The 26,892-nt window shown below is 28.7% G+C and overlaps 2 protein-coding genes across 3 annotated transcripts; both read right to left on the bottom strand.

Annotated features, from left to right (window-relative positions):
- Positions 1–7,019: 7,019 nt before the first annotated feature.
- LOC108333048 (putative dehydration-responsive element-binding protein 2H) lies at positions 7,020–8,687 on the bottom strand. Of its 2 annotated transcripts, none has more exons than XM_017568370.2 (2): positions 8,491–8,687; positions 7,020–7,794 (listed from the first exon to the last, which is right to left on the bottom strand). In XM_017568370.2, the coding sequence occupies exon 2, from the start codon at positions 7,777–7,779 to the stop codon at positions 7,174–7,176; it is 606 nt and encodes a 201-aa protein (XP_017423859.1). In that variant the 5' UTR covers positions 7,780–7,794; positions 8,491–8,687; the 3' UTR covers positions 7,020–7,173. The 2 variants fall into 2 exon arrangements, with proteins under 2 accessions (XP_017423859.1, XP_017423860.1); XM_017568371.2 differs by having other exon boundaries at positions 7,020–7,816; positions 8,491–8,669.
- Positions 8,688–23,927: 15,240 nt separating this feature from the next.
- LOC108332272 (xyloglucan endotransglucosylase protein 6) lies at positions 23,928–26,016 on the bottom strand. Its single transcript, XM_017567437.2, has 4 exons — positions 25,717–26,016; positions 25,474–25,574; positions 24,866–25,059; positions 23,928–24,444 (listed from the first exon to the last, which is right to left on the bottom strand). Exons 1-4 carry the CDS (start codon positions 25,865–25,867, stop codon positions 24,021–24,023), a joined length of 870 nt encoding a protein of 289 aa, XP_017422926.1. The 5' UTR covers positions 25,868–26,016; the 3' UTR covers positions 23,928–24,020.
- Between the last annotated feature and the right edge of the window lie 876 nt (positions 26,017–26,892).

The following is a 26,892-nucleotide window of genomic DNA, read 5'->3' as shown; positions in this document are numbered from 1 at the left end:
ATATTTTTTCCTACTTAACAACATTGTACATTTTTTTGTCTGCGGAGGAAGATAGATACAACTATATTCTTGTTTTATGGTAACCCCTTCATTTTTATACATTATATTAACATTAATATATAAAAAGATTATTAATTTAATCATAATTACTTGACAGTCACAAAACTCAGCGGTTTGCTAAGCATCTAAGTATTAAAAAATACCCACAAATAATAAATTTTAAGGTTTTATATAAAAAATGGTGTTAAATATTTTATATAAACAATTTATATTTTGGAGGTGGTCAATTTTCCTAATATATCCGATTTCAATAGTAGTAAAATAGATAGTTTGACTTGTTATCTAATTCAAACAAAAAAAAGTATATTTCGTTGTGATAAGACCTAATTAAATGAAAATATTGAATATGATATAAAAAAAACAAAATCTACAAACATTAAATCTTAAATTTTTATATGGAAAATAGTGTCATGTCTTTTATACATGTGTTTATATAAATAACTCATATTTAAAGATAAATTCAAACACATAAACCATGTAATGGGTGGTTAATTTACTATTAAGAAAACTTTAAAGATTCTAATGCATAAGGTAATCTTATTGCTTCTCTAGTATGAAAGAAAGTTTTGTTCTTGTATCTGAACAAAACGAATATATGATGTTTTCAAACAGAATCTCGTATTCACAACCCATTATAATGCGAAGAATATTCACTAAACATTATAATGTGCACAATGTTGATAAAATTTCAACCATTGTCTTTGTTTCACTGTCCATTTATTTCCTATCTCTAGGCTAATCCTATTATAGAAAACCAAAAAACAGAAAAAATTAACTAAAGCTGATATTAGTGATCAATGTTCACCTACAGTTTTCCTTGTAACGCGAATGTAACAAAAGACAGCAGCAAAAGTGACTGTAACAAGGCCACCTAAGATCACACCCCCACCTGCCACTGACTTGTCTGTGGAATGATGTTTTCCCAGCCTTCTGATACCAGGAGCCTCAGCTTCTTCTGCTTTAGAGTCTCCCTCTTTCTGTGATGATAACCCTCTAGACTCAGCAAGAGGCTGATCTACAATTTTGTCACTCAGCTGAACCTCTCTCTTGATTTTTACTTCCAAAGGGCTAAGTCCGGGCATTGGAGCTTCGGACTCTAATGACATGGCATGAAGCACAATGATTTTAGTTACAAGGAGAAAAACCAAACCAACCTTGTTCATTCTGAGCAAACTATGTCAAGTCTAATGGATTTAGATCTTGTGGTGGCTGAACAAGGAGAGATTCGGAGAAGAGAAAAGAGGCAACTTTAGAGAGAATCTGATGGGTGGAGGGGGCTTTATAGAGAGGAATGAAGGGTGAAGATCTTTGTAGAGAAGTTGTGGAGAGAATCTTCTCCAAAAATGTAATGGGTCCCATGGATAATAAATATGCCATGATGAGAAAGAAGAGCTGGTCCATCGTATAACAATAGGCATTGGAAGCATAGATGCACTTGTAAAACGAAACTTTTCATTTAGTTATGATCATGTGAGCTTTTAAGTTTTCACTAAGATATTTGAATTCCACGATTACTCTACATAAGGAAGAAGACAGTTGGCACATAGGTAGCTGGAAATTGGAAGGCATTATCGAATTCTGGGTTTGGGACATAAGTAATTAAGTATGGGAGGACCCTATAGTTATGGGTTTGTGATCATCACACCAACAAGTACAATAACTTGTTTCTCATTTCACTGTTTCTCCCAGCTCATGTCTGTTCCCGCGGTTTACAATTATTTGTCCTTCCATCCAAACCTATTACACTAAATATTTTACATCTTATCATTCTAATACAATCTCTACTTCCACTATATTTTCATATCACCCATTTTGCACCACATTTCAATCTTCTCCCAAAACTTGTTATTATCTGAAAACTTTACCTTAATATACTCTAATTCACTGCAAACGTATCAACTTTTTTATTAATAGTCAAAATGAATTTCAATCCTTGAACCAATCTAACTCACCTTTGAACTAAGTTAGGATAACTAAAATTCAAGTCCAATTGAATTTTTTTTTATATTTAACTCATCTACAATAACTTTTTATCAGTTTTTTACTAATTATTATTATTATTATTATTTATTTTAATTATATAATTTTACAATTTATATTTGTAAATGTCATATGTTGTTTAATAATTATTGAATAATTTCAATGTTTAATTTACTTGTTTATCTGTAAATTAAAATTTTATATTTAACTATTATTTTTATAATAATATTAGTTAATATTTTATTGCAATGTTAATCGGTTTATTTTAATTATATTGTAATAAATATATAAAATAAATTTAAAAAATTAAAATATTTTTAAATGAGCATCAAGCATCAATCCATAATAGATTGAGCCATATTATAAACTTTTAACTTATAAAAAAAAACTAAATTTATATAAAATAAATTTATAATAGATTGAGCCATATTTTAATTATATTGTAATAAATATATAAAATAAATTTAAAAAATTAAAATATTTTTAAATGAGCATCAAGCATCAATCCATAATAGATTGAGCCATATTATAAACTTTTAACTTATAAAAAAAAATTCACCTTTAATTTAACTTATCATAAGTTAACCTCTATAAACTGAACTGACTCACTTTTATATTCTTGTCTATCTGATTTATGAATTACGGTTATTAAAGAACAACAATCACAAAAACGTAGACTTCACAAACTCATAAAAGGCATTTGACTTAATAAAAAATCATAATCATTGTTCATGCATAACATTCATTTCAATAATAAAAAAAATTTCAAAAAAAAATTTGTACATTGGTGTGTCCTTAATTTAAAAACTAAACATTAATTTTAACCAATATTCTGAAGATATGAATTAAAAATATTTAAATTTATTATCAATACACTTCTATTTTTGAAATTTTGAACATTATCTAAGTTCTGACATAATCTTATTGAATTGAGAAAACCTAGAATCGAGAGAATTTGAGGCTGCACGAGACATTAATATGTACGATCCAATATTTAATGGACTGGGAGTCCTGACTTTCAATTCCTTTCATATTTTATTTTGAAATACGTGTGGGAGTCAATCTGAAAGTCGGAGATGATTCTTTTATTTTCGTATTTGAAAATATTTTGGATATTAGACTTAAGTTTTACACTATAAACCATAGAATGAAGGTTTGCACAGATTACCGCAATAAAACTTCAATAAAATATTGCCAGAAATATTTTGTTCCTAAATTTATAATTACATGTAATATAAGTTCTGGATTATTCATAATTTATTTCAGTTAATGACAAATGCACTTGATACACAAATCACAAGCAACAGAATATAATATTCACTTTGTTTTGAGATCGGTGTTATTTTCAAGCAATTTTCACTTCTCAATTGTTATATTTATTGTTTATGTTCACCGTACATATTTACTAAAGATATTTTATGTTTAATTCAGTTTAGTATTCCATCAGTTTTGGCAAATAATATTATAATAATTGTGATATAAAAATTTTAACAACCATTTAACTTATATTTATAAGTTTTTCTACAAGTTTTTTATTAGATAAATCTAATCACGAACTAATTCTATTAAACTTGATTACTGATATTTTTAATTTAATTAGAAGATTAACTAAATCTGATAACACCATCAATATCATTCCAGTTTAGACTATGAATTTAAGAAAGTTGAATGAGTATATAAAGGGATCACAATATGAATATAAAAGATACTGATAGGCAAGTTACATAAAAATATATAATTTTAAGGCCCAAAAGAAGCTGGGCAAATCCAAAACCATTGTCAAATTATGAGGGTTTCATCTGCACCTCCAAAATTTTCCAAAATACTAAACTTACCTCGTAATTAAAATGGTTTGAATATTTAAAAAAATTAAAGTGGTCAAAGATTCTTTTGTAGCAATAGTGCATGCAAAGTCTCTCGGTTTTCTCTTTTTCTCTCCATTCTCGTATATTACTTCGCACAAGAGCGGTCGTCCAGGCATTGTCGCGCTTCCCTCCCCCTCTCGCTTTCGTCTTCCTCTCTCCGTTCTTAGAGCACACTTTCAGACTTTGATTGCATTTTGCATACACACACAAACAGAAGCAGGTTGAAGTAGATTTTCTCCCTGCAACCACCCACCCAGTTCTCGCTACAGCCATCTGCGTCGTCTGCAACCACCCACATAGTTCTCGCTGCAACCACCAGCGTCATCCCAAAGGTTGATGGTCTTATTATTTTTTTAAGCATTTGATTGCGTTTGATAGCATTGGTGTGTTATGACATTTTTTATAGCATGATGAAAGATGGTAGAAGAGTGGATTTACACTGTGGTGGTGTGGTGTGGGTCGGATTTGGAGAAGCGATGGGGCTAAATTGGATGTGGATAACCGATTCAGCCTGTATAGCATTTTGACATTCGATGTAAATCAGTTTTATTTTATTTTAATGTTTTTAAATTTATATTTAATGTTTAGTAAACTGGTAGGTAGCTGTTATATCTTTTGTCATTTAATGTTTTATTTAATTTTTTTTAAAAGTTATTTTGGATGGTTTAAATTAATTAATAATTAATGAATTAATAATTTATTTGAAATTTTCGGTTATCCTTTTTTTGAATTTTATTTTAATTAAATTGTTATATTTTAATAATTGATTTATTTATATAAAGATTTGAATTAAATTTATTTATTTTTAATGAAATAATAAATTTTATAGTATTAAAAGAATTTTAAACTAATATAAGAAGTATATAACGTAAACATACAAAATATGAAATGGGGTGCAGTGATGCAAGGGTGAGGTGCAAGAATGCATGTCTGGTGATTAGAGGAAAATAGAGGTCGAGTCAATAGTGCCTCAATAATAAAAAATTTAAACTTTTAAACTACTTATTAATTAGGAGTATTTTAGGAAATTGAAAGTGCAGAATGAAATGCTTGGGGTGCAGGATGAAACACTCTTAAATTATTCCTTTAACAGTTAAGAAAATCATATCCAAACTCTGACCCTAATTAATAACGAGAGTTACTCCCTACACCACCCAGATTACTCCCTGCACCACCATATTTTTAAAAAATTCCAAAATTATCTTTTACATTTTAAAAAATTTTACAAAATTCTTTAACAGATATGTCACATCTGTCTAAGCTTTATGTCTTTTTTTAGTTTTTAGTTTATTAAAATATTATATTTTAAATTAATTTATAGATTATTTAAATTATTTTGTTTTTATAATATTATTTAAATTAATTTTATTTTATTTAATTAAATAATTATTATTAATTTAATTAAATTATATTATTTTTTAATTAATTTTAATAAATGGATATGTTACATCCGTTCAAGTTTTTGTGTTTTTTAAGTTTTTAATTTATTAAAATATTATATTTTAAATTAATTTATAGATTATTTAAATTTTTTTGTTTTTTATAATATATTAAACTAATTTTATTTTATTATATCGGTTGCTTATAATTAATTAAAAAATAATATAATTAAATTAAATTAATATTAATTATTTTATTAAATAAAATTAATTTATATATAATTACGTAACAAATTTAAAAGAAATTTAAATAATATTTATATATTAATTTAAAATATAATAAATTAATAAATAAAAATAAAAAACATAAAACTTAAACTAATGTGGCCGCATATGTGACATAATTCAACTGATATTAATATTTATTGAAGAAAAGAAGTGGGAGTGTAAGATTTTTAAAATATAAAAAGATAGTTTTAAAATTTTTTAAAATTGTGGTGGTACAGGGAGAAATCTGATGTGTAAGGAGTAACCCACATTAATAATGCCAATAATTACGACAAAATAATATAAATTTAGAAAGTTCTTAAAAAATGCTGCAAATACGTTTATCCCTTGATTTTTATATTTTATTCTTTAGCTTGTGTTTTTAAAAAAATAACTATATAATTGGATAAGATAGTTATTGATGTTGACATTTTCCTGAATACACAAATAAAACATATTTTTAAAATTTACAGATAAAAGTAACAAGAATAAAAAAGGATTAATAAGATAACAGGAATAGCCATATTTTTAAATGTGAGTAACTACAAAAACTGGGATTGACGAAATAAAATAGGGAGATATTTATTTTCGCCCCAAAACAGAAATCTTTCTATTTGACCCAAGAAAATACTCATTTATTAGTCCACGGATAATGTCGAAAAGGACCAGATAATTTATAGAACGGCCCTTTTTTCAAAATCTCATCTTTATATTTTTTTTTTCTTTTTCTTTTTTGATTAGAAAAAAAAATCTCTTAATACATCATCCAAATTGTCACTTCAAAATATAATCTAATTTGGAGCCCGAGAATATAGAATATCAGCTCCATACTAGTGTAACCTTTTCAGATTGTCTTCAATCGCTTTATCTTTTATTTTTTCGAAAGCCGTAAATCATTTTAATATAATTGAAAGAATCGATATTCAGTACAGCTAGCATCATGGGATTGCGGGCGGAGGGTCACAGGAAACAGTACAACAAATATTCTATGATGAGAAAAGAAAGAACTCGAAAACTTTGACATAATTATGGTTATGAATCCTCCTATTCTCCTGGTCTCGAGAATGTCGTCTTTTTTGTTAATCCGATATGATTTTATTATATAGAAAAGATTGAGTTTCCCATCCATGTTGGTTTGAAACTGCGGCAAATCCATCTCAAACTCAAATACTTCATGCTTTGTTCCCATCTGCTTTGTGTAGAGTCACCATACACTATTCTATCCTATTATAATCCAATCAATCATTCATAGCAAAAACAGTATAATATAAAAATGGAAATTCTGCAAATGAAATAAATCAATTCTGAGAGTGGCAACTCATGCAGCATTACGCAGGAAAATTAAGACAGTAGCAGTGGGTTTGGAGGTGTAGAGTTGGCAGGGAAGGAGCATCTTACAAGACAAAACAAAGGTAAGTATAATTCACATATGATGAGTTAAAAACAGAATGGGGATACCTTGAGCACATTGGGCCAAAATCAGAAGAATGACCATTTTGCAACCAAGTTCATTTTAGTTTTACAGAAGTTAATATCCAGGGACCACATATCAGGATTCATTAAACCTAAGCTACCATTAACAAGTACATGAGCTAAGAATTTTAGCCATGTTCAAATGTACACTATGAAGAAGAAGGAGGAGATGAACTTATCCCTGATTCACCTTCACCGTTCTCGTGTTTTACACTTAAGGATAAGGAAATGGGCTCCATATCAACATCCTCTTCTGCTCCTCCCCCCTTAGAGTTACTAAGTGAAACCATGGATTCATTTGTAGACACTGCCTTTGAGGAACCAGAATGATTCGCCAATGGAGAATCTTTGGAGGATTCCTCAGAGAAACTGGAAACAGAAACATTGAGAAAGTTAAGACGGGCACAGGATCCATACATTGCCCTCGCTGCTTCATCATATGCAAGGGCAGCTCCAATGGCAGTGGGAAAAGTACCTAGCCAGAGCCTTTTCCCTCTGTTCGGCTCTCTGATTTCAGCAACCCACTTTCCCCAAGTCCTCTGCCTAACACCTCTGTAATTACACCGCGAGTTCTCAGGCCCACCTTTACCTTTCATACACCCTTTTTTTGATCCCTTGGCAGGAACTTTGCGAACTGGTTTATCCGCATCATCACAGGAATCAAGCTGGGCATTATATTCTTTCCATTTCGCCAGTATCTTAGCCAGGGACTTGGTTCCATCCCCCTTACTATGTGCTTTCGCTAACATGTGCATCCAATTCAAGTTGCACTATGTAATGAACAGGAAAAACCTACAATGTTAACATTATAACATAGCAACACTTAACCAAACACCTGTCAAGAAAACAAGTCTTCAAGCTTATGTGTGCTTGAGTAATTATTTTGCAAAACTGGTTTTGAAAGAAAAGAGGATGTGATTCACGTGTGGATGTTTTTATTCTAAAAGCAATGGTAAAACTTTGTATAAATTATTTTTATCAAAGCTCCATAAAGTTGCTTGAACTCAAGATCAGATATTCAGTGTGCAATCAAACAACAAGGCATTTAGCTGGTACTTCAACGTGCTTCTAGATAACTTAATGTGAACCCAAACACACAAGTAATAAAAATTCAAGTGCTCACTCGCTGTAACTCAAATTGTAACATATCTCCGATGAGAAACTGAAACAAATAACCCCATTTAACATGCTTATCATTCCACTGTCCCTTCAATAACATAGCAAACATCACACCACTCTACACATATTTGTGCTAACCCAACTCTACAATCACCAATACAATTACTACGAAAATTATCCAAACAATATCTAATGCAAATGTCAGCAAGTGATCAGTCCCCTTCCTCGGTTCATCAGTACAATTGGGAATAAGAAAAACTTAGGGGCAGACTAAAAAAAATACCAGAGAAAATAAAGCCCTTTGAGAAGGAAAAAACAAGAAAAAAAAAAGATGAAAGAGGTAAAACCTGAGAGGGTGTCGGAAAGTCGAAAGCTTTAGTGTGTTCGGCGCATCTCTGGCCGAGGATGGGAGATGACGAAGAAAACAGAGACGAGCTCTGCCAACAAACACCGACAACTAATTAGGGTTCACCAGCCGCTTCGCTTTGGTCATCATTTTCAAGAATATGCTAACAAACAAAGAAGGTAATCAATAATAAATGTGGCAATAAAGAAAATTAATATTACTTCCATCACTCTTTAATTGCAGTGTTACTGTTGTCTTTTGCTTATCTTTCATTTTAACATTCTAATTGTTTTTAATTTCTGCCATATTTACATTTTAGTCAAACACTATGACTTTCAATGAATTCCTCGTCCACTCCCACCAAATTTAACCTAATTAAATTAGGTTAGATTTTATTAATGATTAAGTTAAACTTAATATAAATCAAACTAATTTTATTTTTGTACATGTGGGTTTAACATATTTCAGACTTATATTTTATTGTAAATAAATTGTATTATATTTTATATTTTTTATTTTAAATTGGGTTGGAAAAATTTATTATGATTTTTCATTCTCATGTTAAGTTTCTCAACAATACTACCAATCTCTCATTTAAATATTTGACGTTAATCAAAATTTTTTATTTTTTTTAATTAATTGTTATCCATTTTTACAATTGACCTGAAAAGCAAAAAAACAACACATTTCAGTTTTTGATATTTTATAAAGCATGAACTATTAACGTGTAGTATAGTATCACAACAAACAATAATAACTAACAATAAACAAGTTCAACTAAACAACAACAATAAACTAGTTTAACAAAAAAAACAACAAACAAGTTATACAAATAAGTTCTCCAAAACAAAAACGAAAACGAAAATTAACCTTCAAAAGGTGGGTTCGTCGGAATAAAGTTTCGTCACAGTGAGAGAGAAAACAGAATGCGCCTATGGAGGACAAGAGCACGAAAATAATCAGTTAAAACAAACAAAAATCATACATAAAGTAATTAATTAACATGCATTTTTATCAAATGAAAGAAAGATTACATTGCTCGTCAAACTTTGTTTGAAAAAAGTTTGAGAAGAGAAGAGAGTATCGCGCACTAAGATAAAGTGAATGAATTTTCAATCTTCTGCTCAAATTTTTATTGAATGCACTAACCTTTTGACGTCAAATTTAAAAGTCCACTAGTACAAAAACAACGTACAATGTCGAATATTTTTGGCCTTTCACGTGGAATTAGAAATAGACGTCATATCGGGAGACGTTAAATTGACGTTGAACATAGAACAATTCGACGTTAATCAAATTAACGTCGAATTTTGTCAATATTCGACGTTAATCAAATTCGACGTTAATTAATTTTGTCAATATTCGACGTTAATCAATTTTTCTTAATTAGTTAATTAAAAAAATGCAGAAAAACAACAAATTTCAGTTTTTGATATTTTATAAAGCATGAACTATGAACGTGTAGTGTAGTATGAACAACAAACAATAATAACAAACAAGAAACAAGTTCAATCAAACAACTACAACAAACAAGTTCAACCAAACAAAAACAACAAACAAGTTCAAAAACAAACAAGTTCAATAAATAAGTTCTTCAAAACGAAAAATGAAAACTAACTTCAAAAGTGGGTTCGTCAAAATAAATTATTGTCATCACTGAGAGAGAAAGCAGAATGCGCCTAAGAATGACAAAAACACGAAAATAATTGGTCAAAACAAACGAAAATCATACATAAAGTAGTTAATTAACATGCATTTGTTCCAGAAAAGTTTGAGCAAAGAAGAAGGTATCGCGCACTAAGATAAAGTGAATGAATTTTCATTCTCCCGCTCAAATTTTTATTGAATTCACTAACCTTATAACGTCTAATGTTGGGGTATTCGACGTTTTATATCCTTTTGACGTCTAATTCTAGCAAATTTGACATCATACGTAAATACATTTTCACCTTCGGACCAAACATTTTCGCAAAATTTATCCAATATAACAAATTGACGTTGAATTATAAATCTAAACGACGTCTAATAATTACATTTATTTACAAAAATGCTACCGGTCATTTTTAAGGTTGGTTATTCAATGGTTGAACGTTGAACGTGTGACGTTATATCCTGTTTTTGCACTAGTGGTCATTCGACGTTTTATATTCTTTTAGGTGGAATTAAAATTATAAACGACATTTAATAATTGCATTTATTTACAAAAATGTCACCGCTCATTTTTTACGTTGGTTGGACGTTGAACGCTCATTTTTTTTACGTTGGTTGGACGTTGAACGCTCATTTTTTTACGTTGGTTGGACGTTGAACGCTCATTTTTTTACGTTGGTTGGACGTTGAACGCGTGATGTTATACGTTATTTTTGTACTAGTGACTTAATTTAAATGGATAAAACGATAATATTTATTAGATTTCAAAATACAAAAATCTATATATGGATGTGTGTGTGTATATATATATATATATATATATATATATATATATATATATATATATATATATATATATATATATATATATATATATATATATATATATATATATATATATATATATATATATATATATATATACCGGATTTAGAAAAGGTTGGAGTGAGAGAGATGAAAGAGAAAGGATTCAGAGAAATAAGAGAGGTGAGTAAGGGTTTGGGGGGTTTCTCGCGCGTACGCCTGTTTTTCAGTTGGTACGCTTTAGCAATGTGTACCGGATTTTAGTAGACAAAAATATTCTTATATATCATGGATTCTAAGTTTTAAGGTTAAGGGTATTTTAATAATTTTCATTCTGAAAACTAAAAAAAAAAAAAAACCCCAAACCCTTACTCACCTCTCTCATTCCTCTCAACCCTTTCTCTTTCATCTTTCTCACTCCAATCTTTTCTCTCTGTCATCCCTACTGTAGCCCCAATTGAAAAAATCAAAAATTTCTCTCAACCATTTCTCTTTCATCTTTCTCACTCCAATCTTTTCTCTGTCATCCCTACTGTAGCCCCTATTGAAAAAATCAAAAACACTTGCCGTTAAACAATCTTACAAAAAAAATGATTTTATAATGAGTTTTCATCTTATAATTTTTGTCTTATCTAATTTTATCCAATTTTCACAAGCATAAAGGAATTGGTAATTGACTTGGAAAAAATCAGAAATACTCGTTGTTAAACAATTTCTTACAAAAAATGATTTTATAATGAGTTTTTATTTTATAATTTTTGTCTTATCTAATTTTCACAAGCAGACATCAAAGGAATTGGTAATTGGCCTGGAAAAAAAAATCAGAAATACTCATTGTTAAACAATTTCTTACAAAAAATGACTTTATAATGAGTTTTCATTTTATAATTTTTGTCGTATATAATTTTATCTAATTTTCACAAGCATAATGACATCCAAAAGAATTGGTAATTGGCCTGGAGGGTCTTTTTAGAGATGATGATTCAACATATGCAGATGATGAGGGTTAGTGAAGATGGTGAAATTAAAGAGATCTTGAATGAACCTTTGCCTGAAGGTGAATATGTCAATAACTCAACTCTTTACAAAGGCAAATTGTTTAAAGGCAAATGTTTCTGATTTTTTCAATTGGAACTACAGTAGGGATGACAGAGAAAAGAGAAAAGGTTGGAGTGAGAGAGATGAAAGAGAAAGGATTCAGAGAAATGAGAGAGGTGAGTAAGGGTTTGGGGGGTTTCTTTTTTTTTTTTTTAGTTTTGAGAATGAAAATTATTAAAATACCCTTAACCTTAAAACTTAGAATCCATGATATATAAGGATATTTTTGTCTACTAAAATCCGGTACACATTGCTAAAACGTACCAACTGAAAAACAGGCGTACGCGCGTTAGCAAACCCCATATATATATATATATATATATATATATATATATATATATATATATGGGTTTGCTAATTTGTTAACGCTTAGTTGTTACATTTTAGCAATGTGTACCGAGTTTTAGTAGACAAAAATACTCTCATATATTATTGATTATAAGCTTTAAGGTTAGAGGTATTTGAATAATCTTTATTCTCAAAACTAAAAAAAAAACAAGAAACCCCCAAACCCTTACTCACCTCCCTCATTCCTCTCAACCCTTTCTCTTTTATCTCTCTCACTCCAATCAGAAACACTCGTCTAACCTTAATCCACTTTCTTCACTTATCCAATTTGTTTCTCTCTCATCTCTGTACTCTCTCTCACCCACAGACAAAATTATTTTGTTATTGAAGTGGAAAAGAAATGAACGAACAGAGAGCAACAAATTGCGATGTCGCGGGTTGCTTTTAATTAACTTATAACTCTTTTTGGATTCGAATCTAAGAAAAATATGAAAATAATTAGGATAAAAAGGAAGAATTCAAAAAATGATGAAAGATTTTGTTCCAATTTAATTGAATCTAGTACAAAAAAGTTAGTACAAGAAGAATACATGAATCTGGAACTATATTTCATTTCAAATTGCCAGTATTTTAGTTCTTTTTTTAAGTATTTTTTATGATATTGTTGCCCCAACCTATCTATGAATCTAAGAAATAGCGATAATTCTTGATTTCTCTCGAAAATCCAGGATTTCAATTGATGTCCTTTCATCGAATCCTCCTAATTGCATTGATTTATTCGAAAGATTTCACTTCAATTGGAATTGTGTGGGTGAGAGAGAGTATGAAGATGATAGAGAAATAAATTGGATAAGTAAGCAAGGTGGATTAGGGTTAGGCGAATGTTTCTGATTTTTTTAGTTGGGACTACAGGATGATAGAGAAAATGTTGAGTGAGAGAGAGGAAAGATAAAGGGATGAGAGGAATGAGGGAGGTGAGTAAGGTTTGGGAGTTTCTTTTTTTTTTTTAGTTTTGAGATTGAAAATTATTCAAATACCCTTGATCTTAAAACTTATAATCCATCTTATATTAAGATATTTTTATCTACTAAAATCCGATACACATTACTATACCAACTGAAACAACTATATATATATATATATATATATATATATATATATATATTACTTTTAAACAATTTAAAATGTTTTATCAACTACAAAAATACATTGATATTAATTTTAAAACATTCATTAATTAAAATACAATAATTAAAATCCATTCTCATTTATCAATAGCCAATAAATAAACACTTCGTAAGGGTTCGATAATGCAACTTTAAGCAAATTAGCAAAACAAAAAACAATTATCGAAAATTACCATTTAAAAGAGTTGGACTAAAAATTTCATATATTGTCTGCTTTAAATTTTAATTAATCTAATTTTATCGTTGATCACAAAACATCCACCTTATTTTTTTATGTTCCTATTGTTTGGGTTTTGTAAAGAAAATAGTGTTGTATGTTTAACAATTATAATTATAAGTATAAACATATACAAATAAATTAATAAAAGTAACAGTTGAAATCATGATGAGGTTGTTAGGTGAGTAGTCCCAAGCATGGTATTTTTTTAAGAGTGTTGAGTGGTAAAGTAAAGTTATAAGAGTCATTAGAGGGCACTTTTTGAAAAATGGGAAAAGGACAATGGGATAAAAAATATTGGGTTGTTATTTGAATTTGCATACTTCCATTTCTAATTTTCTATATTAGCACTTGAATCCTCTCCTCATTGTTTATGTATCTTCCTTTAATTAATGAAATCAGGACCCTCAACTAAATCATTGGGCTCAAAAAAGAGAGAAGGTTTTTCACTTTTTCCACGACTTCAGGTTAAATATAAGTTTAGTCTCTCAACTTTCACACGATTTTATATTTTGTGTCTTTTTTAAAAATTTATTGATTTTTATCCTTTTTATTAGAAAACTTAAATTTTTAGTCATTGAAAAAATCACAGTTTTAAACTTTTTCTAGCTAAACGGGTGTCACATCACTCTTCTTCTTTCTGAAGCATGTCGGTCCTTCATGCATCTTTGACTTTTAAAATGAAAGGTCACCACGTGATTTTTTTCTCAAAATTATTTCGGTGAAAATGGAGGATTTTTGGGCAAGCTCAGCGGTGATTTGGTTCAGATGTTGAGGTTAGGCGATTAGAGGAACTTCTCAGCTGTTGTAATGGAGTGGGGGTATGTCAGAGTTGTTGAGAAACCAAAGAGTGATGATGCAGAGATCAAAAGCACTGTTACGATGCAGAGATCAAAAGCACTGTTACGATGCAGAGAAGTCCATACCTGAGAGGTTCGATGGCACAAATTTGATTTTAAAGGGAATAATTTTGAGTACATTCCATTTGGGGGAGAACGGAGAATGAATACATTGCTCTGCCTGCATAGTCTCAATTATTTTTGTTAGTTTTCCAAGCTTAGAGTCCTCGAGCTTTTTTGCCTTGTTCTAATATTACAGATATCAAGAGCTGATGAAAGAAAGTTCGAGAATGATGTTCTTTGATTCAATCTCTTCCTGTTCCTCTGGCAGCTTTAAATTATTCTCTGGATTTTGGATGTGTTTGGTGTCAGAAATTTGAGAACTGGGTTTGTATTATTGCTATCATGATTTCTTCTTGAACTGAGCATATTGCAGCACTAGAAAAGCTTATTGAACTTAAAAAATCCAAAAAGTAAAAAAGAAAGCTTCATGCAGAGTAACCAAAGAAAAGGATAAAGGGAAAAAAATTCTATGCACTAAATGTTCACACTCATACTTTATATATAAACATCAACACAGATGTTAGTCACACATGAGAATAATTAAGCAATTTCAAAACAACAAACTCGTGTTGTAAATTCAATTCAACCAACAAAAGACTTTAATCCTAAAGTTAACATCTTCACTGCAGTGACAAACAAGCATAAACTGAGATCAACATGGTAGTAAAGTTTGTTAATTTAGGAAAAAAAATGTTTTCAATACCAATCTAAAAGGAAAGATAGATAAGACATCCACTGAATTTGCGGCAGATGGGATAAAAAACCCTATAAAACAATAACATCAGTACTCATTCACCACATCCAGAAAAGAAAACATACCGGCAGGAAAATCCTTTTTGGAATCTGAAGCCATGAGAAAAATTAAAGAATTGCTGAAGAAAGTCAAAGAAACAAATTTTTAGATTACAAGGGAGAGAATTGGGGGAAAATCAAAGATGCCAAGATTGGGAAAATCATCTGCTTCGTTTTCTCATATAGCAGATTGGCGGTGTCGTGAGGTGCGTCAACGATGGTGGATTATCTTCTTCCACACTGTGAAAGCTGCTATGGATCTTAGTGTGAAGCCTGCTGCTGCGTTTTTGTCTTTGATCTGCTCGTGCTGTAGAGGTGGTTCGCCATGGGTTGCGAACGAGGTATGGTTGTGGCCTGAGAGGAGATCATGGTGCTGAGGTAGCGCTGGTGTGATCGGTGTAGAGGGAAGGATCCACAAAGAAAATTTAAGTTACTTTTTTATGACAAAATATTTGAGGTTTTTTTGAAGGGAGAGCACGAAAATGAATAAACTTTTCCTTTTGTGTGAGAGGATTAAAAATATATTTAATCTTTTTATTAATGTTCTCTAATTAATTATTGAGGTAATTTTACATTAAAATTTATTTGTTGAGAAATTTTATGAGTGCACTGAATGAAGCACTGAAAGTTTTAAATATACTGTTTTGAACACCTGCACCCCATTTCACTTCTTTGTTGAGTGTTATACACCTCATTTCGTTGAGTATTCTCCTCCTTCCTTGAGTTTTCAAGAGATTTGAGAGAGATTTTATCAAGATTGTTGGAGGCAGTTGAAAGGTGTTGAAGACAGCTTCTATGTGGAGGTTCGAGACAGCTTGGAGGTGTTGGAGGCAACTTGGACGTGGAGGTTCGAGGTAGGTGAGGGTGGTGAGAGCTTGAACGCTAAGTGGTTTTTTTTTACGAATGTCCACTCATATGAAGAGTAAATCTTCAAAAACATGAATCAGTGAAAATTCAAAAATCACAGCTTCGAATGTCGACATCCAATAAAGGAAGAATCGGATTTCTTGATGTAATTTTCGTATGTCCAAATTCATGTTTTTAAAGGTTTTTTTAAATGTTTATTATATTAGTTTTTTAATTATTATATTAGTTTTATTTTTTTAAATTTTTGTATGAATTTATAAATTTTTAATTAAATAATTTTTAATATTAAAAAATAATTTGTATAAATTTATTAAATTTAATAAAAAATTATGAAAAAATAAAATTGATATAAAGATGTATACTACAAAAAGAAAGTATCAAATCTCTTATTCCCTCTATCCAATGTCATAATGGAAAAAACAGATTTCGATAACCAATAGAAATTAAGATATCACCGTCCAATATTTGTTTTTGTTGAATTCGGAGATATTCGATAGTTTAGTTCAAATTTGTTTATATAATTTAGAATTGTTATAATTAATTTGAATGTTCTAGTTTTATGTATCTGAAAAACACACATTAATAATAATAATAATAATGACAAGAAAACGGATGAGTGATTTTTTAAATGCATCAATTCCAATAATAGCAAATAAAGTTTACATGTTTAATTATAAAGTCTTTCGAAAATTATAATTAAATATTTATTAAATTTTAATGATTTATTAAGTCTTTCAAATTATAAATTATTTTAATTGATTTTATATTATTAGTTTTTGAATATTTTATACAAAAAAATTTCACAAAATGTTAATTTTTTACATCATAAAAAATTATTTCATAAAAAATTATTTTTTCCCATGCAATATTTTATACAAAAATTTTCACATGCAATTTCGAATAGTTTTTGTATGACTTTTTTTAATTTCGTAAAAAAAAATTGGTATTTAAAATGCATATGAAAAAAGTTAGTATTTAAAATACAAACGAAAAATTTCCATTAAAAATATTTAATTAATTAAAATATTTATATAATTATAAAATCCTAATATTTTATTAAAAAAATATTAAAATATCTTAAAATTGTAAAAAAAACTATAAAAAAATTAAACATTAAATAATTCAAAACAAAAAATTAATAAAATTAAATAATTAAATAATTTATTATTACAAATAAAATAATTTAAATTCCAAAAAATTAAAAATAAATAAATATTAAATAATTACAAACTAAAATTTTAATTCAAAATAAATTTAATTAATTAAAATATTAATCTTAATAATGTTGGATATAAGAATGGTGAAGAATTTTTGCTTTAGAGATAATAATGGGATAGTTAAATCCAGACTCACCTCATTATTATCCTGGCCTCTAATTTTGATGTAAAATTTTATATTATTTGGATTCGAATATTATTCATACTTGTATTTAAATAATGCAATTTTTTGTCAATACTCTAATTTATTGAAATCAAATATAAAAACAAAAGTATATATTTATCTAATCTTATTCTCATTTTAAATTATTAAAATACTATTAGTTTATTAAGTAATATGAATAATAGGTAATATGAATAAGAAAAACTTATTTTCACCGTTCAGCATAATCCTGTTTCATTTCATAGGAAGAATAGACCATAAATTTCATACCCAACAAAAATAAGAACAAGAATAAATATAAACTTGTATATAAAAAAAAATAGTCAAATTCGCATGCATTTGTGTTGTAATTCTAATAAATGACATGAAATATAGCTACCAGACGCATTTGAGGATATGAAATTTTCTAAGAGTATAAATGTTGCGGTCATTTAAATTTATTTTTAAAAGTTTGGTATAACATGAATTGTTGGGATACACTATTACTTTTAATTTAATTTTCAGTTAAAATTAAATAGATAATTTATTTAAAAAATATGAAAAAACAAATGAGAGAAAATAATAAAGCAAAATATATATATATATATATATATATATATATATATATATATATATATATATATATATATATATATATATATATAATTGGAGCAATTTATTTTAATTCTCTTTATTATCGCTATAGATAGAATTTCATATTTAAGAATATCAAATTTTGCATACTCATTTCCAATTCTAAGTTGCATATCTTACACTAAAACTTTAATTTAAAAGATATATTTATTTATTCATTTTTAAATAATAAAAAATAAATGATTGTATCCTATTTAAAATTTGAAATATAAGAAATTTTAAATGTATTTATTTAAAAGTAACATTTCAGGGGGTAAAACAGCTTTCGATTACTACTAAATATTTATTATACAGGAATATAGAAGATAAACCACGCAAATTACAAGACACTAAAAAGAAAAAACTTAAGACAAACATCTGAGCACATTTACCTCTTACATTAGCATATAAGATACACTATTTTTGATTTTCACAATATACACAATAAATATTCCAAAAGGACAAAAATAAGGAAGAAGGAAGGTCCGAAAAAATTAAGCACCTTGGAAAGACAACCGATCTCGAAGAGTATCAAATATCGATGAAGCAGCTGCAGCATTTTGTGCAAAAGTCAATTTCAGCCGACCAAGTAATTCACCATCTTTTGCCTGTGATGCAGCATCTGCAGCTTCCTTCGCCATACCAATTCGAGCGTATGACTGTCCAAGATAAAGAAAAGTTATGACAAAATTAAACTAAAACGGGAAAACTCCTTTTGTGGGTCAGTTAGGATAATTTTTCCTATGAACACTTCTAGAATATGAAAATAAGAAAAAGGTGAAATAAAAATTGAAATTGAAATGGTTATCTTCCATTATATCTTCTAAAATTTAAAGAATTAATAATTTTCATTTTTTGAATAATACACTTATGTCTATGTTATTAAAATTATTTTTAAATTATTATTTAAATTTGAAATAATTGGAGGGCAATTTTAAATGAAATATTATTTGTAGTGTTTTATTATTTAGTTTATTAAAGATATCATTATTCAATTATTTAATTATTATTTTATATCATATTTAATTATTATTATTATATTAATATTATTATGTTATTGTACTACTATGTTATTATTAAATACCTTTATGTGATATAATAAATTATTAAATTTTAAAATTTGTTTAATTTTTCTTCTTCCAGATTCTGTTCCCAACTTAAATATAAACTCTTCCTATAGATTAGAAATTTATGAAAATTATTTAAGTACATTAAAAGGGTTTAATTAAAAAGACTTCATTTTTTTTACAATTTTTGTGGGATTTCGAATTTTATATTCAAACTTTGTTACCATGTTTTTACATTATTTTTATATTTTAAATTTCAAAATCAAATGGATAATAATGTTACAACCGGAATCGGACAAGACGATAAACTTAAAAAAATGGATTTAAAAACAAAATAATTTAGAGTCGTCATTATAGTTTTTTATGAAAAACTATTGAAAAATCATGAAGAAAGACATGATCTGCAAAAATCGAATTTTAGGTTCGGAAGTCGGTTATGCGTAAGAAAGATATTAGCACCCTGTCATGCTTACCCGAAGGCAGTAAGTACCCTTAATTAAATATTCAAAGTGACGTGGTTTTCAAAAAATCTAACTATACTCTCAAGTATAACACTCTAAAGAAATAAATATATTTTTTATTTTTTTGGCCCCTATATACTCTCATTCAAAATGAGATATCAGAGTTATGTAGTTCTTTTGAAAACTATCTCAAAGTTTGTTTGGTTAATTGTTTGAAAAATTTGTTTGGAAATAATTATGGATAAATTTATATTCTTGGGAAGTGAACCTAAGAAGGACTAGCCTTACTCTCATGTATCTTCACTTTTGATAGAGAATCAAGACGTAGTTCTTATTGAAAAATTGCTTGTTTGTTTGAAAATGTGGATATTTTTAGTTTTTAAAGATTTTATATTTTTTGGTATTTTTGAGAGAAAGAAGGAATGAGTGTTAGGCCCATGCGGACGGTCACACGAGTTCTCATATTTTTTATAATGATATTTAATTATTTTTAAAAGAGAAAGAAAGGGATAAGATGATGCGAACGATCACACAAGTACTCTTACCATTATTTAATTATTCTATAAGACTTAAGGGTATTGAGTGTTAAGTTGATGCAGATTATCATCTAAGTACTCATGTCATTATTTAATTATTTAGATTAGGAATATTAAGTACTAAGCAAATGCGAATTATGCTTAATTATTTAGATTGGGGATATTATGACTGATGGAATGGTAGCATGAGTACTCATACCATTATTTAATTATTTAGATATACACGAGTGCTCATACCATTATTTAGTTTTTTAAATTGAGGGTATTAGTACCATTGTTTATTTTTTAAATGGAGGATATTAAGTACCACTAACGCATATGGTACTAGGCTGATGTGGATGATCTCATGAGTACTCATACTATTATTTAATTTTTAAATCAAGGGTATTAAATAGTAGACTGAGCAGACCATCTCACGAGTCCTTATACCAATATTTTTGTTATTTTTTTTAATTATTTAAAAAAAAGAAAAGAGATGTATTCAACACTAGGAGGACGCGGCTAGTATCATTTTTAATATATCTTTATTTTTATTAGTTTTTTACTAATTATTATTATTATTTATTTTTATTATATAAATTTACAATTTAATATTTGTAAATGCCATATGTTGTTTAATAATTATTGAATAATTTCAATGTTTAATTTAGTTGTTTATCGATTTATGTAAATTAATATTTTAATATTATTTTTTATAATAATATTAGTTAATATTTTATCGCAATGTTAATCGGTCTATTTTAGTTATATTGTAATAAATATATAAAATTTAATATCCTTATCTATTTTTTCTAATTATAAAGTTATAAATTTAATATTTTTATATACCATAATGTTGTTTAATAATTATTAAATAGTTTTAATGTTTAATTTACTTGTTTGTTAATTTATGTAAATTGAAATTTTAATGTTTAATTATTATCTTTATAATAATATTTATTAAAATAAATGAACATTTTGATTATATTGTTATAAAATAAAAAGTCAAGTTAATACATTTTAATTATATTATAATAAATATATAAAATGAATGAAAAGAATAAAAAATATTTTTAAATAAATTAATCTGCTAACGTACCAATTCATAATAGATTGACTTAGGTTATAAATATTTTTGCTCAGAAAAATAAACTAAATTCAGGTGACTCACTTTTCATTCTCATTAATTAAAAACAATAACTAAAATTCATTCTCATTTATCAATAGCCAACAAGAATAAACACTTCTTAAGGGTTTGATGAGGCAACTTTAAGCAAATTAGCAAAACAAAAAACAATTATCGAAAATTACCATTTAAAAGAGTTGGACTAAAAATTTCAAAATTCTCTGCTTTAAATTTTAATTAATCTAATTTTACCGTTGATCACAAAACATCCACCTCATTTTTTTTAATGTTCCTATTGTTTGAATTTTGTAAGGAAAATAGTGTTGTGTGTATAACAATTATAATTATAAGTATAAACATATACCAAAAATTTAATAATAGGAACAGTTGAAATCATGATCAGCTTAAAGTAAAGTAAGTTATAAGAGACATTAGAGGGCACTTTTTGAAAAATGGGAAAAGAACAAAGGAGGAAAATGGGATAAAAAAATATTCGCTTGTTCTTTGAATTTGCATACTTCCATTTTTAATTTTCTATATCAGTTTTAGCACTTCAATCCTCTCCTCATTGTTTCTGTATTTTCCTTTAGTTTATGAAATCAGGGCCTTCAACTAAATCATTGGGCTCAAAAAGAGAGAAGGTTTTTCACTTTGAGGGATACTCCCTACACCACTCCACTTTGCTTCCTGTACCACCACATTTTTTTAAAATTCCAAAACTATCCTTTATATTTTAAAATATCTTACACCCCACCTCTTTTCTTCAACGAATGTCAACATTCGTTGAAGAAAAAATTCTTCCACGGACGTGCCACATCCGTTGTCTTTTTTTGTTTTTTAGGTTTTAGTTTTTTATTTTTTGTTTTAAATTAATATATAAATATTATTTAATTATTTTAAAATTATTATTTAATTATTTATAAATTAATTTTATTTTATTTAATAAAATAATTATTATTAATTTTAATTTATGTATTATTATTTAAATAATAATTAAAAAAATTATTATAAATATATTAAAACGGATGTGTCACATCCGTTGCTTTTTTTGTTTTTTAATTTAGTTTTCTTATTTTTTTGTTTTAAATTAATATATAAATATAATTTAATTATTTTAAAATTATTATTTAATTATTTATAAATTAATTTTATTTTATTTAATAGAATAATTATTATTAATTTTAATTTATGTATTATTATTTAAATAATAATTAAAAAATTTGTTATAAATATATTAAAAGGATGTGCCACATCATGTGGCGACATCCGTTGTCTTTTTTTGTTTTTAGTTTTTTAATTTTTTATATTTTAAATTAATATATAAATATTATTTAATTTTTAAAAATTATTATTTAATTATTTATAAATTAATTTTATTTTATTTAATAAAATAATAATTATTATTTTAATTTATATATTATTATTTAAATAATAAATAAAAAAATTTTAAAAATTTATTAAACGGATGTGACCACATTCGTTGAAGTTTTTTTTTTTAAAATAAAAATAATAAACTAAAATATAAAATATGTAAATAGATGTTACGGACGTCAACATCCGTTGAAAGTGAAACGGATGTTGACATCTGTTTTATAGAAGGACAAATAAGGTATGAGAGGTGCAAAGAGCGGTTGATGGTGGTGGAGGGAGCAACTCTCTTTCACTTTTTTATGGTGGCCCATAATGGCCCACACATCAGGGCCCTTAATGTGCATTGGACTCCATTTTATAAAGTTAAAATAATAGAAACATGTGAAATTAAAAGTAAAAGTATTTAATTAAACGTTAAAGAAAAGATAATTAAGTTAAAATAAAGGAAAATAAAATGAAAATAAACTGTCAATATTTTATTGCTTTCTCCTCGTACTTCCTTACCGCTAAACATAACTCTATTTTTTACTAATTTTCTATTCTATGCATCCTATTTTTTTTCTCTATGGAAAAATGAGTAAGAATCTAATTGAAACTAGCTTCTCTAGGGTCTAGTGAAGAAAAATATAACAATCATTTTAAAACTGACTTCTTTATATTTTACATAGTTTTATAACTTAAACAAATTAATTTTCTTTTGTGAAAAAATAATAATTTTTATAATTCCTCCTCAAAATTTTTTAAAAAGTAATATTGGAAACATAACCCAAGCAGTGTTATCGAGGATGACTGGCGAAACACTTTAATTCCAGTTAGCAGCATATTTTTCACATGTTCGTGTGTGAGGGCACGAAAGTGTATAGTTGCATAACTAAAGATAAAAGGGACTGTTTTCTAAAATTGATTATTAAGAATGATTGAAGATATATTAAAGTAATTTCAACCTTAGCGTTAAATAGATTTTTGAATAGTAAATTAATTATTATATATTATTCTTTTTACTGTTATCTATAGTAATCCAATAATATCCTAATACGAGACACCCCAAATAAACTAATAAAAAATAAGATGTTAATAAAAGAAAAATGGATTGCACAAACATGCAACAAAATAAAAGAATTACCATAAGATAAGACTACGGAAAATATATTACATAGTTAAACATGAAGGACATGTTAACAGGGTTTGTTGTCTTCAGTTGTGACGATGATGGACACACTCGGCAGGTGTGACCGGAAACCTAGTAGTGTCAGTGCAGTAGTCATAGACCATATGGTTAGCCCTAACCCACATAAGCTGGTGGCTCTGGTGCAGGTTCAGTTCCGACAGTGTGGGTTCGTCCCACCAATACTTCTTATCCTCACTGCTGTTACATTTGTTGGCAGAAGCAGTCGATGTGACTGGCACGGAACACTCGCAGGCGTCGATTTGGAAGTCCTTGTAGGTGGCAAAGAAGGGTGCGTGGCTCCAATCTGTCTTCACTCGACCACCCTGTGTGGCCCAGTCATCTGCGTTCCATATTGAGCTGTATACACCCATGGCTTGGTCCTTTGGGAAAGGAATTCCCTTGTGTTCAAGATTTGTATGCACCCTTATTGGCGTCCCATCCACTTCGAATCTAAACATTCACAACACACATTTCCCAATGTCACTACTTTTATATATATATATATATATATATATATATATATATATATATATATATATATATATATATATATATATATATGTACATGCCTATGCAAAATCAAGTCTTTCTTTCAAGGATTTCAATTTTTAACCTAGTCATGGAAAATGACCTGTGTAATAAAGATTCCTTCTGCTTTGGCTTTTACCATTGTTTTTCTAAATTGATGGGACCCAACGGGGACACAGTCACGCTTTGATAGCAAAAGCTCAACTGACAAAAGCATGCATTTTCGCGTCTTCTTGACAGCTTTTCGGGTTATGTAAAGACTCTACTAACTTGTGAATGCTTTCGATAATGACGGTTTAATTAATTAACTGGAATGGAACGATGGTGTGTATATAATACTCACACAACTTGGCGCTGGTTCCAGAAGATGGAGTAGGTGTGGAAGTCCTTGGTGGGGTCGAACCAGAGGTTGAGCCTCTGCTCCCTGTTACCAACACCGTTCACGTACACGTTCGTTTGCACCGAGTATGGTTCTCCACTGGTGTTGCCCAGAAACTCGAAATCAAATTCGTTGTGAGTTGGACCGTCTGATGACATCTGCATCACGCAAATGGAAAATCATCATCAATGTTCAGGTCATTTAAGATGCCATCAATTATCGATATAGGCATGACCCGGTGGGTCATAATGGTCAATGCAAAGTGGAATAAAACCACGTATGATTAACTAAATGTAGTTTACCCATATAACATTCTATAATAAGATTACACTAAAAGTATTAGAACGAGGCTCAAGAACGGAGACAGCGACAGTGACAGAGACAATTAATAAATGCAAGAATAAATTAGACGTATGCAGATTCACGAGATGAAATGAATTAGGTAGACGACAGTAATGGCTCTTGTGATCGATTGTTACTATCCATGACGCATTCATTGAACAGAACGTGGAATTGAATTGCGGATAAAAGCAATTAAATGTTGCACTTTTAATTGATAAAATTTCCCTTACATAAAATGCAGTAACGGTTCCGGCTGAGTCACCCTCCACAAGCTTGAGTTGGATGGCCACTTTCCCAAACATGTACTTGCTCTTGGATCCAAACCCAGCACCTGCAATGTCCCAAAACTTACATGTTAAATATTGCAGGGCTTTATAGTGTCTATTAAGAAGCAGATCTAACAAAAAATCATTGAAAGGAAAGAACACTGTGCAAAAGAGGATTGAAGAAAGTTGAAGAGTTAGGTTAGTTACCAGAATAGTTATCAAGTTTGAGTTTGAGGAGTTCTCCTTCATGGATGAAATGGTCCATGGCCCAACTGGGTTGGAAGAGTTCATCAAACTTGACAGAAGCAGCCAACCCCAGAAACAAAAGACCAACAAACAGTCCCAACATCTTCGACATTGTTATGGTAAAGACGAAAGAAAATAACAAAACAAGGGTCAGATTCTATGCAACTGAGAAACGAACAGACTGAAGTGAAGCTTCTTCTGGTTCTCTACTCAAAATGCTTTCGCTGTGAGCGCTCACGAGATAGGCCTGTGGGTGTTAAGTGTTATTTATATCCCAGCTCACTCATTCTTCCCTTAATTCCACGTAACGGTGCCATGTCACGTGCCACGGGTTTCAAAAATTTCAAGGAATGAACAAAAATTACACAACATAGATTGACGCGAGATTAAAAAATATAGCCGTTACTGTGGCAGTGATAGCTGGCAAAAGCTGTTCGCAGTGAGTGTGTAGTAGTACCACTGCTTCTAAAAAGAATGATGCCAGATCTCCGCCAATACGTTGGCACCACGTGGACAAATCCAGCTGGAGGGTCTTAATTCAACAGTTGTCACCGGCTGTATGAGCATAAAATTCTCGTGCTTTCCCCTTCCACAGTTGGGTCCCCCATCCTTTCAAACATGGAGGAGTTCCGACAAATATTTTTATTTATGCTACTTTTTTTTCTTCTAAATTGTTATGCTAATTCATAGTACATTTTTCTAAGCTTGATTTTGTACATTATGCATCTTTCAATAAGTAAATACTTTTAATTCCCGGAAAATTCGTGAATATACTTTCTCGTGTTTAATGATATTGCTTTCTCATAAACAAACAGTTCATTAAATTTTTTTATCGAATAACACGTTTCAAAATTTGCAAATTTCGATAAAATTTGTCACTCATACAAACGGTACATTAAGTTGAATTTTAAAACAATTTACTGAAATTAACCAACACCAAGTTAAAGAATAAACAAGAGAGTGAGTTAGAAAGTATTTTCATTTTTTTAACATAATTTTGTATTGGATAGAATGTGTTTGCAGTTTCTTAATCACAGAATAATGTGTATTAATAAGATTGGTGACTTAAGAAAAAGAGATTAGTGTAACGACATTCCTTGGTTGATGAGTGGTTTTAAAATTGGAGTGGGATATGTG

The sequence above is a fragment of the Vigna angularis genome, chromosome 11 (assembly GCF_016808095.1).
Source record: "Vigna angularis cultivar LongXiaoDou No.4 chromosome 11, ASM1680809v1, whole genome shotgun sequence".
Lineage (NCBI taxonomy): Eukaryota > Viridiplantae > Streptophyta > Magnoliopsida > Fabales > Fabaceae > Vigna > Vigna angularis.
This window is presented reverse-complemented; position numbering and strand designations above follow the sequence as displayed.